The sequence below is a fragment of the Nuphar pumila genome, chromosome 8 (assembly GCF_984573655.1).
Source record: "Nuphar pumila chromosome 8, dmNupPumi1.hap1.1, whole genome shotgun sequence".
In the NCBI taxonomy this organism is placed as follows: domain Eukaryota; kingdom Viridiplantae; phylum Streptophyta; class Magnoliopsida; order Nymphaeales; family Nymphaeaceae; genus Nuphar; species Nuphar pumila.
Window position 1 is genome coordinate 17094810 of NC_143256.1, and position 13553 is coordinate 17108362.

The 13553-nt window shown below is 37.2% G+C and overlaps 1 protein-coding gene across 1 annotated transcript in view; it reads left to right on the forward strand.

Moving 5' to 3' along the window:
• LOC149829688 (actin-interacting protein 1-2-like) overlaps nt 1–13553 on the forward strand; it is a 48711-nt gene that overhangs the window by 19615 nt on the left and 15543 nt on the right. Inside the window, exon 4 of the mRNA XM_090015251.1 lies at nt 11857–12279. Coding sequence (XP_089871377.1) covers nt 11857–12279 — 423 coding nt within the window. The remainder of the gene's footprint in view (nt 1–11856; nt 12280–13553) is intronic.

Sequence of the window (13553 nt, forward strand, 5' to 3'; positions counted from 1 at the left end):
AGTTTTGAGTTGATTTTTGGATTTAGGATCTGAAATGGGAACTTGATCTGAAATCTGAAATGAAATGGAATTGGTTTTAAGAATTGGAATTTAAAGTGAAATTTGGATTTGGAATTTTGAGTGGAATCGGATTCAAGATTTGGAATCCAAGATGATATTTGGATTCGAAATCTGAGATCCAAGATAGGATTGGATTCTGGATCCCAAGATGGAACTGGACCTGAGGTCCAAAGTAGAATTGGATTCTGGATCCTAGAATGGATTTGGATCTGAAGTCTGAGATCCAATGTAGAATTGGGTTCTGGATCCTAAGAATTGGAATTTGGTTCTGAGTTTGAGACCCAAAGTAGGGTTTGATTCTGAATCCTAAGAATTGGAATTTGGATCTGAATCTGAGATCCAATGGTAGAATGAGGATCTGGATCTTAGAATGGATTTGGATCTGAAGTCCGAGATCCAATGTAGAATTGGGCTCTGGATCCTAAGAATTGGAATTTGGATCTGAATCTGAGACCCAAAGTAGGGTTTGATTCTGAATCCTAAGAATTGGAATTTGGATCTGAATCTGAGATCCAATGGTAGAATGAGGATCTGGATCCTAGAATGGATTTGGATCTGAAGTCCGAGATCCAATGTAGAATTGGGCTCTGGATCCTAAGAATTGGAATTTGGATCTGAATCTGAGACCCAAAGTGGAATGAGGATCCTGGATTTAAAATAGAACTTGGATCTGTGATTGGAGATCCGAGGCGAAATGGGGTTTATACTTGGAAATCTGGATCCAAGTTGAGACTAGGATTTGGATTTTGGGTTTTGAGAAGTCCAAGTAGGACCTTGAAATCAAAATTTTGAATCTTAAAATTAGGTAGAATTTGAATAGAGATCTGATGAAGAAGAAGAAACACTTGGGATTTTGAAAAGGAGTTTTTGAAAATACGATGCAATTCTGCCCTATATGATGAATGAATTTGACTAAGTTTTGAAATTTGGAATTTGAAAAGCTATTTCATTCTTTAAATAAATTAAAATAAGATTGAAAATATAATACATCCTTGACTATGGTCATTGAATGTATTATATACTAATCTATATTTAAATTCAAGAGAAAAATGAAACACTTTTGGTGCTTTTATAGAAGTTAAAATGGGATTAACTCTAAATATACCCTGACTATGGCCATTGGTATATATTTTGAATTAATCCTAAGTTAAATTCTGATAAAAGAAAGAAAATATTTTGAGAAACTATGATGAATTTTGAAAGTGGATCCAGTGTTATTTTGTAAAAGATAAAAATGCTAAGTTTTGTCCACACCCTGACTATGGCCATTGATGTGGATCATCAACTTAGTATCGATTACCTCTTACGAAATTGTGCACGTGCCATTCGTGTTTCACCATTGGTGAGAATTTGAGAAATAAAAAAAATGCATGAAAACAAGCAATTCATGATATTTTACAATGCTCAATCATTCTACCTAAAGCAGGAAATGTAAATTTTTATTTAAATCTAGATATTACAACTCATTGAATCAAGTTTACAACTTCATACAATAGACCTTTTCACATGTCTCCTGTAAAATGATGTTAGCATGAAACAAAGGTGAAACATAGAGAGGATTTAAGATGCTATATTGAAACTGGAATGTATACACTGATAAATAAAAAAAAGTGCATGTGCTAAATGTTTATGAGAAAATGCATATTGGAATGTATGTATGATGCATTGAACTGAAAAAGAAATGAATGCTAAAATGACATATTGAGCTAATGAGATAATGCATGTTATAACACATATATGATGACAATGAACAACAAATATACATTTATGCCAATGATTGATGCACAGATGATCTGTTATGTGTAAAATGGTGAAACATAAGGAAACAAGTAATATCAAATGATGCCACCAGATATGAACAAAATGCACAGATGATAGAAGCAAAATGAAATGAATGGTTAAAGTAAAAACTACAATCAGTAGTGTAAACAGCAGTTGGTGCCTAGGTGTTGCTGGAGTGTGGTGGGCTGAAGGTGGGCTGTGTTTAAAGCCCAGAAATGTTACTGTAGATGAATGGGATGGAGTACACATTTGTAAAATGGAAATGCTGGAAAATGGATAGGATAGGGTGAAGGTTTTTATATACAGGAGAATATAGGTGTTGTCGGGGTGCTACAGCAGATGAGTGGATTCTTAGTGGAGGGTGACAGCATATGGATGTTGAAAGTTATGTACCGATGGTAATGTAGGTGCAGCCTCACACAACTCAAAAAGCTTCATCTTCGGTGTATTTTTCTCGAAGACAGCATGGTTTTTCTGATGAGAGTCTTTGGCATTCAGACCCTTCATTCTTAGTAAAGGTAGGTATTGACTAGACAGTTACTAGCACATGACCACAAAACTATGGCATAAGGGACATTAGCGCATAATATTTTCACAACAATAAAATTCCTTAGCTACAGTCTAATGATGAAATTTTATAGGACTTCAGCATCGTTTCTTTATAGCCACAGGTAACATCAGATTGTATCGAATTCGTCAACTCTGGCAACACTTTTCTTGACTTCTGCAGGTGTAACTTCTGCAACATTGTAAGAATGCTGACGTAGATGCTATAAGGAGGCTTCAATAGATGTGGGCAAAGGGTGCAATGACCTGTTATGAATTCTTATGACAAGGTATAAGATATAACGAAACAGAAAGTAGCATAAAGAAAACAATATATGGTGCAACAACAAGGAAATCATGGATGTTATGAAAATATATAGGGACGATGATATTATAGTGCAAAAGTTGTGAGATATGAGAGGAAATATGCAACAACCGCAAGGCAACGTGGAAATGCAACAAGAGAAGCTGATGGCTTCCAATTTTTTTTTTTTACTATCATTAACAAAATCATACATTCAGAATTTAATGCATTAAAACTATCATAACAGTCCATCATAGTAGATATCTCAAGAGTTTTTGCAAGGAAAATATAAACACCTACCTCCAAAATGTTGTTTGGCAGATTACAGGGGAAGAGGTCACCACTCACCTGGAGCAACAGAGGATTGAACAGAATAGATGACGCAGGTGGCACCTGACTGCAACTACCAGGCAGATTCTGAAGCAAGTAACAATAATTGTGAAATCTGGCTGCAAAAGTCCTTTGTTGGATTAGGCAGATTACTTACTATAACTCATGTGGAGCTATGCCCAACTTTTGGGCATACAATCTAAATCTTAGAATGCCTCCAATAGGCAAAAACCATCATGCTATAGAACCAGGGTGCTGGAAGTAAATTTGCTAAAACAACAAAAACCCATCAATGCCACAGAGAACAAATCAATAAGCTCGCCATTAGAACGCAAAATCACGCATACCCATAAGCTAAAAGGGAAAAGGAAAGAAGATGGAATCATAGGAAGCAAGGAGAATCCAACATAACTAGTATGAGAATTGAATAAAACAAGAGGATCTAAGAAATGCAGATATTTTAGCAAAGCTAATATACCGTAAAAGGGAAATTTTAATAGGATTTAATAATGACACAAAATTGGAGGATGAAATCTAAGATTGATGAAGGATTGTTACACAATGGCTCTAATCTGATACTAAAGCAGATCAGGTGTCCTTACTATATGTAACCTTCTACGGCCTTATGTAGGCAGTTCAAAGGGGGGGGTCTCTTTAAACTCTTACATATGCAGAGATGGGGAGTAGCTACCAGAGGGATGCACTGATGATGTTCAAATGTTACAGAAAAATACATGCAGATGCTGGTTAGATAGGTACCATACAATGGCCAACGTGAAAACAACAAATCAAGTATCAATCAGAGGTCAAGACGGATATGAAAGGAAAAAAAAAATGCAAACGAAATCAAAATGATGGTGGATGAAAACAGGAAATCAAATATCCAAGAGGAATGACTATGATGCAAATTGGAAATCGGAATTTAGAAGAAAAACCCAGGATATAAACCAGCAAGTCAATAATCCACAAAAAAAAAAATATGAAACAAAACAGACTCAAATTGGAATGTTATAAGATGGAGGTAGGGATCAAGGAAAATGCAGCAAACATGGATCATGGAATCTTAAACAGATAGATGAGAATGTTGATAAATCAAGGCTTAGGTGGATTATCTCTAGCAGCAGAGATATAGTAACGAGTTATAAAAAAAAAATGTTGGATGCTAAACGAACTGAAGAAAACAAAATTTGCAATGCAGGAAAAAGATGTTGGAATTTAGGATTCCATTGATATAGCACATAGGTAGATCACTGTTGCTATAGACAACACGATCTTACCTATGGTGCTTTCAAAAGGGGCGACGCATGAGAAGATTAATGAAATCAGAGACAACATAAAAAGAGAAAGAAAAAGGGGAAGGAAGAAAAGGAAAAAAAAAAACGATGAAAAGAGAATATTACTATCAGACGAAATTAAAATAGAGGAAACAACCGATGCTTACCTGGTTCGCTAATCGAAGCATGAGCTTTGTCTTGCTTGTGATTCTCGGCTTATGAGATCAAACTTCAGTTGACAGGGAAGAAATTTGTGGCTTATGATTCAGGATTAAGACTCCCGATTGCGAGATTTCAACTGAAGCGGGAGTGGCGTCCCTCTGTAGGCTGTAACTTTCAGGATTGGTCAACTCCTCTTAGATGCAGAGGCTCTCGATGAAAGGGGAGCTACCGAATTTCTTTTGGATAAGGTCGAAGGAATGAATGTTGGAGAAGCCCTCATCAGATCGCTTGAGATTTCTGAAGCAGAGTCGACTTCCTCCAGTTGACGGAGAAAATAAACCAAGGGAAGGAGAAGAAGCAAAGAAGACGACTGAAGGGATAGGAGATGGGTCTGCTGTCAGACTCCCTTCAAAACGAAAGAGGAAGAAGATGCGAATGGGGAGGTGAAGAAGCGGTGGATCTTAGGGTTTCCTTGAATCCCCTTTTAAGGAGGAGCAGGGAAGATTCAGGAAGAGGAGGTTAGAGATGAAGGGTGAAGATGGCGGTTTCGTGATGGAGGGTGGAGAGAGACCCAGCGATTCCGTGATGGAGGGTGGAGAGAGACCCAACGGTTTCGTGATGGAGGGTGGAGGGAGGTCGGCCATGGAGGGCTTGGGCGACGAAGAGGGTTTCGGGAGAGGCGGCTGCGCTCTTCTCCCATCTCCTTCCTTACGAAGGGTAAAAAAAAAACCCTAAAAAAAAACCTGTTTTGCAGAAGGGGCCCCTTGTTATTTCGAAAATTTACAAAGAGGGGGCTCCTGAGGCTTTTAGCAAAATATCGATTTTTAAAAGTCTCAAACTCATTCGTTTTTCTTGAAATTTTCCCAATTTTTGGTTTTTGGTGTTATTTTTCCAATTTTTTTGTATTTTTAAGTAAAAGTCCTAAGATTTGAGAAAATAAAAGATTAAAACTAATTTTTTGTGTTTTTGCAAAAATATTTACAAAAGGGAGTTTTTCTGAGAAATTAAAAGCTATTTTGAGAAAATTTCCTCAGAAATGGGTTTTTGATCCGGATTTTGAGGAAATATGGATTTAAAGTACTGGATTCGGATCCGAAGTTGATTTTGAATATATCAATATGGAATTCAATCCAGAAAATCTGAAGAATGATTGAATTTTAGCTTTGATTTTCTCAGAAGATGGAGTCAGGGGCAAAAAAGGTCATTTTTGGATTTTTTTGGAAAATTTGGGGTGTTCACAGCTGAGAAGTAAATACTAGGTCGAGTTCTCTTCTTCCTTTCTTTGATCCAAGATCTGATCTTATCAGATCAGATTTTATTCTCCTTCTGTCCTGAAAATTGATCTTATCATATTGGGTTAAAAATCTCTTTCTTAAAATTTTTAAACATCTTTCTTCCTCTCTAAGTATTCGATCTCTTAAAACTGAATCTGTTCACGTCAAACAGTCTGGTCACGTCAAACCAGATCTGTTTTCTTAAATCTTGATTTTTTTTTTCCTCTTTGATGCTGGATCGGATTGTTCCAGATCTAGTGTTTTCGTTCCAAGCCAGACTAAATTAGATCTGGCCATGGCATATTGATTCTTCCCTTCAGCAGCGTTAAATCAAATCTGATCGTATCAGATCAGATTTGTGTTTCCATTTAAACCTAGATCTCTCTTTTGTCTTTCAAGTCAAATCTTATTCTCCAAAACCAAATCAAAGTTTCGGTCCATACAAAAAAAAAATCAGATCATTAATTTGTCGTGTTCTACTGATTATTTGTTTCCCTGCAATATTATTTTCGTAGCAAAAAGAAAAAAAAACAGATTTACATTGCTGGTAAATCAAACTGCTGGTCAGAGTGTTCTTTTGTTGTCCTTTCACATGGATTCTCCCTTCCAGTTTCCTTGGACAACTCATATAACTACTTGACCTGGAAGCGACAAAGTTTTCCTTTTATTAAGAGTCTGGATCTCTCTGGATATCTTGATGGAACGATCCATGCACCACTAGAATTCATCCTGCAAGAAGAGCGAGATGATAAAGGGGAGGTTTCCAACAAATTGATTCATAATTCAAAATTTGTAACATGAAGAAGAAAAGATCAGGCAGTTGTGGCTTACATTACCTCTATGCTTTCCCATGAGATATTAGTGGCCATCCTAGATGAATGTTCAGCCAGAGAGTTGTGGCAAATATTGGCGCAGACTTATTCACAGATTTCATAAGCTAGGATTTTGCATTTAAAGAGAGAATTTCAGCTTTTGAAGAAATAGAGTTTATCAGTGACATAATACATGAACAAAATCAAGAGTATTACATATCAACTAGCCATGGTGGGTTGCGTAATTCTTAACAAAGAAAAGGTTCAACAGGCACTGAATGGTCTGGGTTCTGACTACCACATGTTAGTCACCTCTCTTCTATGCCTCCCTTCATTGCTCAGTTTTGAAGATCTACGGACTAAGCTACTACAATATGAAGTTACCATTAGGGGCGAGAAGATGACCCTGAATTCCAACAACCATGAGGTACTTGTCACATGAGTAGTATTAGGGCGAGGACGTGGGGGCTTTTGAGGCGGGCGTGGACATAGAAGAGGTAATCAAGGAGGCCGTGGGCTTTTTCCCATACCCTACATGTCACATAACTTGTATCCAGGGAACCCTATAAACATCCCGACATGTTTTCAGTGTAATCAAATGGAGCACATTAAAGCAAATTGCTGGCATAATCCGCAAAACAAAGGCAAGTTTAATGGTGCTGGGCCTTCTACTAGGGGACAAGCAGGAGACGACCGTAAAGGAGATGAAAAGAAAAATGTGAAGAATCTTTTGATTTTCGCTCTTTCAGAATTGAGCTTCAAGCAAACTGAGTAGGAGACTTGGTACATTAACTCCGGGCTGCTGCACATGTGACATGTGATATTGGTAAGATTTATTAAAACCGGAGATGGTGTTCTTCATCCTATCTCTCATGTTGGAAATATTTTCCTTCTACTCCCCAATTCCTCATTACCTTTATCTGATGTTTACCATTCTCCTAGTATTGTTAAAAACATTGTTTCTGTTTCTAAACTTGTCGATGATACTAATTCTTTTGTCAAATTTACTCTTTCTGTATGTGTCAAGGATCTTCTCACGAAGAAGACACTCGTTGAAGGAGAACGACAGGGAAACATGTATGTCTTCAAGGAGTCTCTTCTAGTTCATGATGCATCAATAAATTCACAACCAGTTCGTCCAGTGTCATTCAAAGTTTGTTTTAGTCTATCTCAATGTAATAAGCCAGAGATTTGGCATCGTCGTCTTAGTCATTGTAATCATTCATTTATTGAGAAGCTTGTGTCTAGTGGACTTGTTCCGCAGTCTAGTTTGAATGTCGAGGCTGATTTTCTTCTTTGTTTTCGTTGTCAATTATGTAAAAGTCATGTTCTTCCATTTCATTCAATAAATCAAAGAGATTTTATGCTTTTTGAAATTGTCTATTTTGATGTCTGGAGACATGCCCCGCAGTCTTCTTTATTGGGCAATCATTATTACATTACTTTCATTGATAGTTACTCTAGATACACCTGTATTTATTTTATCAAATATAAATCTGAAGTTTTCAAGCTTTTCTGCTCATTCTGTGCTTTAGTTTGTAATCAATTTTCAACTAAAATTCAATATTTTCATTGTGACGGTGGATGAGAGTACTTATCAAAGGAATTTACTGAATTTCTCTAAGATAATGGAATAGGTCGTCGAATATCTTGTCCACACACACCACAACAAAATGGTGCGGCTGAAAGAAAATACTGGCACATTGTAGAGAGTGCGCTGAGTATGTTGCATAACACTCACATTCCTTTAAACTTGTGGATGAAAGTTTTTCATTCAGCTGTCTATGTCATAAATCGACTGCCAATGAAATTGTTAGCAGATCAATCCCCTTATTTTACGCTATTTACACTATTTGGGGTTCATCCTGACTATAATAAGTTGCGAGTGTTTGGCTGCATATGCTATGTTCATATTGACAGTTCTTAACGTGATAAGTTTCAGAAAAAGGCATGCAGGTGTAGGTTTGTTGGATATGTTGATCAATATAGAGGATATCACTGCTATGACTCCACTACCAGTCGCATCAGAGTTTCATGGAATGTCGTGTTTGACGAGACTCATACTGATGATTCAGGAAGTACAGAGGGACACTGTAAGGATGCTAAAAGTTATCAGCCATGGCTTGTTGCTGAGGTGCTTGATCAAATGGTGATGCATGACGTACCCTCATGTCATACACTATCTGCAGAACAAAATAGTACAGTTGTACACCCAGAAAAGGAAATGTCGACAAACACACAAGATATTACTATGCCTGTCATTTCAGATGTTACAAAGTTTTAAGGGATTACCTATGTGCAGTGAAACAAAGACAAAGTTCAACGACCTATTGTGCAACCCAGGAGGCTTGAGAGGATTCACCATCCTATTGAAAGATGGGTAAGTTATGACAACTTCTCTACAGACTTACAACTGTTCATCTCTCAGATTGAAAAGCATGATGAACCTATCAGTTTCTCACAAGCATCTATGTCAATCAAATGGGTTGAGGTCATGAATGAGGAAATGAAAGCTTTACATGAGTGTGGGACTTGGGAGATTGTTCCTAGACCATCGAACAAGAACGTTGTAGGATCTAAATAGGTCTATAAAATCAAGTATAAACTCGATGAATCCATTGAACGCTATAAGGTGAGGCTAGTAGCGAAAGGGTTCACTCAAGAATACGGGCAAGATTATGCCGAAACATTTAGTTCTGTGATCAAGATGGAAACTATTCGATTAGTTCTGTCCTTGTCAGTTCAGTATGGATGGAGTCTAAGTCAACTTGATGTCAAAAATGTATTTTTTGCATGGCACTCTCAAGGAAGAGGTGTATATGGAGCAACCCTCTAGTTATACCAAACATAGCCCCAACACACATGTTTGCAAGCTACGAAGAGCCATCTATGGGCTAAAGCAGGCCTCCCGCTCATGGTTTGATAGTTTCTCTATTGAAGTTCAGAGACATGGGTTCGATCTCATCTTGATCATTCGCTTTTTATTTTTCGAGATTGTCAGGTACGCACCTTAATTCTTATATATGTGGATGATATTATTATTACTGGGAACTCCGATGAACACATAGAAGCTACCAAGATCTTATTGAGTCGACAGTTTAAGATGAAAGATTTGGGGGTTTTGCGTTATTTCTTAGGGGTTGAGGTGGATCGACAGGATGAAACACTTCACTAACCCAACACAAATATACTTTGGATTTGTTGGATAAGGCAGGCATGAAGGATTATAAACCTCTATCCACCCCTAGTGTCCTTAATCATAAACTCGGATCCCGGGATGGGGAAGCATATGAAGATTCCAAGAAATATCGGAGTCTTGTGGGTATGTTCCAATATCTCACCTTCACTAGACCAGACATTGTGTATGCAGTGAATCAAGTTTCACAATTCATGCATGACCCACGAACAAAGCATATGAATGTTGTCAAGAGAATCCTTCGATATTTAAAAGGAACTCTTGGAGATGGTCTAGTTTATCATCAATCCAAGACTAAAGGGGAGCAACATCGACTGGATGTATACACAAATGCAGATTGGGCTGGAGTTCCAGATGACAGGCAGTCGGTTTCTGGATATTGTGCTTTTCTTGATGGGAACTTGATGGCGTAGAGTAACAAGAAACAACGTGCATTTGCACGATCTAGTATTGAAGCTGAGTATCGATCTATGGTGGCTGCTACAATAAAGGCCACATGGCTGAGACATCTTTTGACTGAAGTTGGAGAATCTATGCTACCCACCACTCTCTTGCGCGATAATCAAGGTGTCATACAAATTGCTTTTAATCCTATTCACCATAGTCGCACAAAGCATATAGAGATTGATCAATACTTCATTCGGCAAAAGATTGAAGATAGAGAAGTTGCACCTACTTATGTTCCTACGGCTGACCAAGTGGCAGATTTGTTCACTAAGGGTCGTACCAATATGCGTTTTTGGTTCTTGAAGAACAAGTTGTCCATGTTGCAAAACCATGCACAACTTGAAGGAGGGTATTGAGAATGTAGTGTACAGGTCTAGTTCTAGACCCAAAATGATTCTTTTGTATTGTATTTACATGGTTGGTATTATCGGGTCTGGGTTGACAGACCCAATCCAACTTGTATCATATATATAACATTGAATATAGGGCACAACCTCTCATTGAGAATCGTGTCAGTCATTGCCGCCTCTCCTTCTTGCAAATCCCTTTCTCTTCTGCTGTGGATGAAGATCTGGTCGAAGGTGCTTGACTTCTAACAATTTCTACATATTGTAATTTCAAAAGAAGACATTCATTTTTAATATAACCCTTTCAAAACACCTACCATACATATGAAGATAGAAAAGCTAAAGATACATACCGGAATGCAAAATCCTCGAATCCATGCTATTCATTAATACGAATCTTTTTCAAGACCATGATGCCTTGCTCTGATACCATGTCACAAAATGGCATGGACCTCAATGCACTCTATAATGAACTCCAAGAATAAAAACACAATGCATTTGGATAAAAACATAATAACTAAAATAAAACACAATAGAATGTGAATGAATAACTTCATTAATAAAGAACATTAAAAATACAAAGAAAAATACATTTTAATCATCATTACAATACACTAAAAAACACACAAGAAGCTTAAAACTACCCATCACTCTCTTACCTTACAAAGGCACCCATATTTATAGAGAAACGGAGGAAGAAAAGAGATTAAAGGAGAGAAAAAGGGAGTCCACATTAGTTTGACTAGCTGTTGGACCTAGTCCAATGGCTAGATTTCTAGCCGTTGGACCAGCAGTCCAACAACTAGTCTAAGTCAACCACAGTTGACTTAACTTTAAAGTACATAATATATATACAAGTATATATATATATATGTATATATATATATATCTTAACAATATTTGGGTTATATCATTTGAACATCTAAGACAAGTAGTTTGCATTGTATGCTGTATCTTAATAGCCTTTAGTTTGCAAACTTAATCTGTTGAAGTGATTATGTCACTATGAGAAATAGAGATGGTGAAAAGCCCTTCATTTTCCTTGTTAGCTTCGAATCACATCGGCTACTGCTGGATTTCTGGTTTTGACTGAATTGCCTGTTGCAATTTTACAGGTGGATTAAAGGAAAGTGTTAATGCAATATTTGATACATTGTTTTTTCTTATTTTTAGGTCTTCAAAGAGAATGCACTTGCTGATTATGATTTTTTCTTTTGGTGTGACTCAACAGAAAGATACCTATTCATTCTTTGTTTTATATATTTATTTCTCTAGTAGCCAACTCTCATATCTTACTGCGAAAGCTTATCCTGCTGTTTCAGGTGCTAACAGTGTCTGCAGATAAAACTGCAAAAGTGTGGGAGATTGATGAAAATGGAAACGGTAAGGTGAAGAAGACACTTACTTCATCTGATTCTGGACTGGATGGAATGCTAGTTGGTTGCCTGTGGCAGAATAATCATCTTGTCACTGTTTCCCTTGGTGGCACTATTAGTATATATTCAGCCAATGACCTAGAAAAGATGCCAGTATCATTTTCTGGGCACATGAAGAGCGTCACTGGTTTGGCAGTCACCTCTGAAGGCAGCCAGAATATTATTCTGTCTAGCAGTTATGATGGGGTGATTGTCCGATGGATGCAAGGAGTTGGATGTGCAGGAAGGTTACAGAGAAGGGAGAACTCTCAAATTAAATGTTTTGCAGTGGTGGAAGGAGAGCTCACCACATTTGCCTTTGATAACAAGGTAGCACCATTTCTTCATGTACATGTAGTAGTTGCCTTTATTTTTATATCTTGTGGTTTGTGTGCTTGCACCATCTTTTTGAAGCTGATTTTCTTGATGACTTATGATTGCAACTAGGCTGGAGAACATGATGATGTGTCTTTCTATTATCCAATATGATCACTGAAATGAATATATTTCAATTCAATCTTGCACCTTGATGGGGTAGGCAATTTACACACTAGCTAAAATTACTACTCAATGTTGAGTCAGGCATAGTAAGCCAACAAGATCTTGTGTTCTAAATAAAACATGTCTTGAGGGAAAAGACTGACTAGATGTTCATTGCAATTGAATAACAAGAAAATGAAATCTTGCGTTGATGGAGAAATGTTAGATCCCTCAATATAGAAATGGTACAAGAATGTGCTTCACAAAATGCCCTTATGTGATATTACAGAAGTAATTTTGGCATTTTAGAGAACAATGGAATGAAAAATATAAAATATATAAAGAATATGAAAAGTGAAGTTATTGATGACTAGTATAGTTTTGTGAACTCCATGTATAGTGAACTGTGATAGTGTTAATAATTTTCTCCGGGTGGTAAAGGAGCTTGATTGTAAATTATATTTTTATCAATAAAAAATGTCACTGCCTTTAAAAGTAGAACTACAAACTGCAAAGATTTTGTCATAAAATATGACAAATATTGAGATTAGGGGTGGCAAAACCTGACACGACCTCCCAACCCGACCCGCCAACCCGCCTTTTAGGCGGGTTCAGGTTGGGCTTAAACTAACCCGTTTAATAAACGGGTCGACCTGCCTTGATAGAAATCATGGGTTCCTTTCTTCATCTACAAGCAACAGCACAACATGGGGAGAGAGAACGTGGCTGCAGCAAAAATCCCTAATCAGGGTATTCATTTTTGCTTCTCTGATTAAATACACACAAATACAATAGCTAGGGTATGAAAATACCCATTACATGTTATGATAAAATTACAGCATGCCATTAATGAAACATTAATGAGCATGTGTTTAAAATGAAAGGAATTGGGTCTGGATTCTGAGTTTCAGACCTTATACTAAATGACAGTATCTTTTCACCCCCCCTCCAGTTGTACATGGTTTTGGACCATGAACATCCAAAATCTGTCCTTGATAAGTCCTTTTGTAAACAAGTCAACAACTTGATCAGCAGTCCGCACGTATTCTGGTTCAATTTCCTTCTCTTCAACCTTTTGTCTTACAAAATGTTGATCAATTTCAATATGTTTGGCACGACTGTGG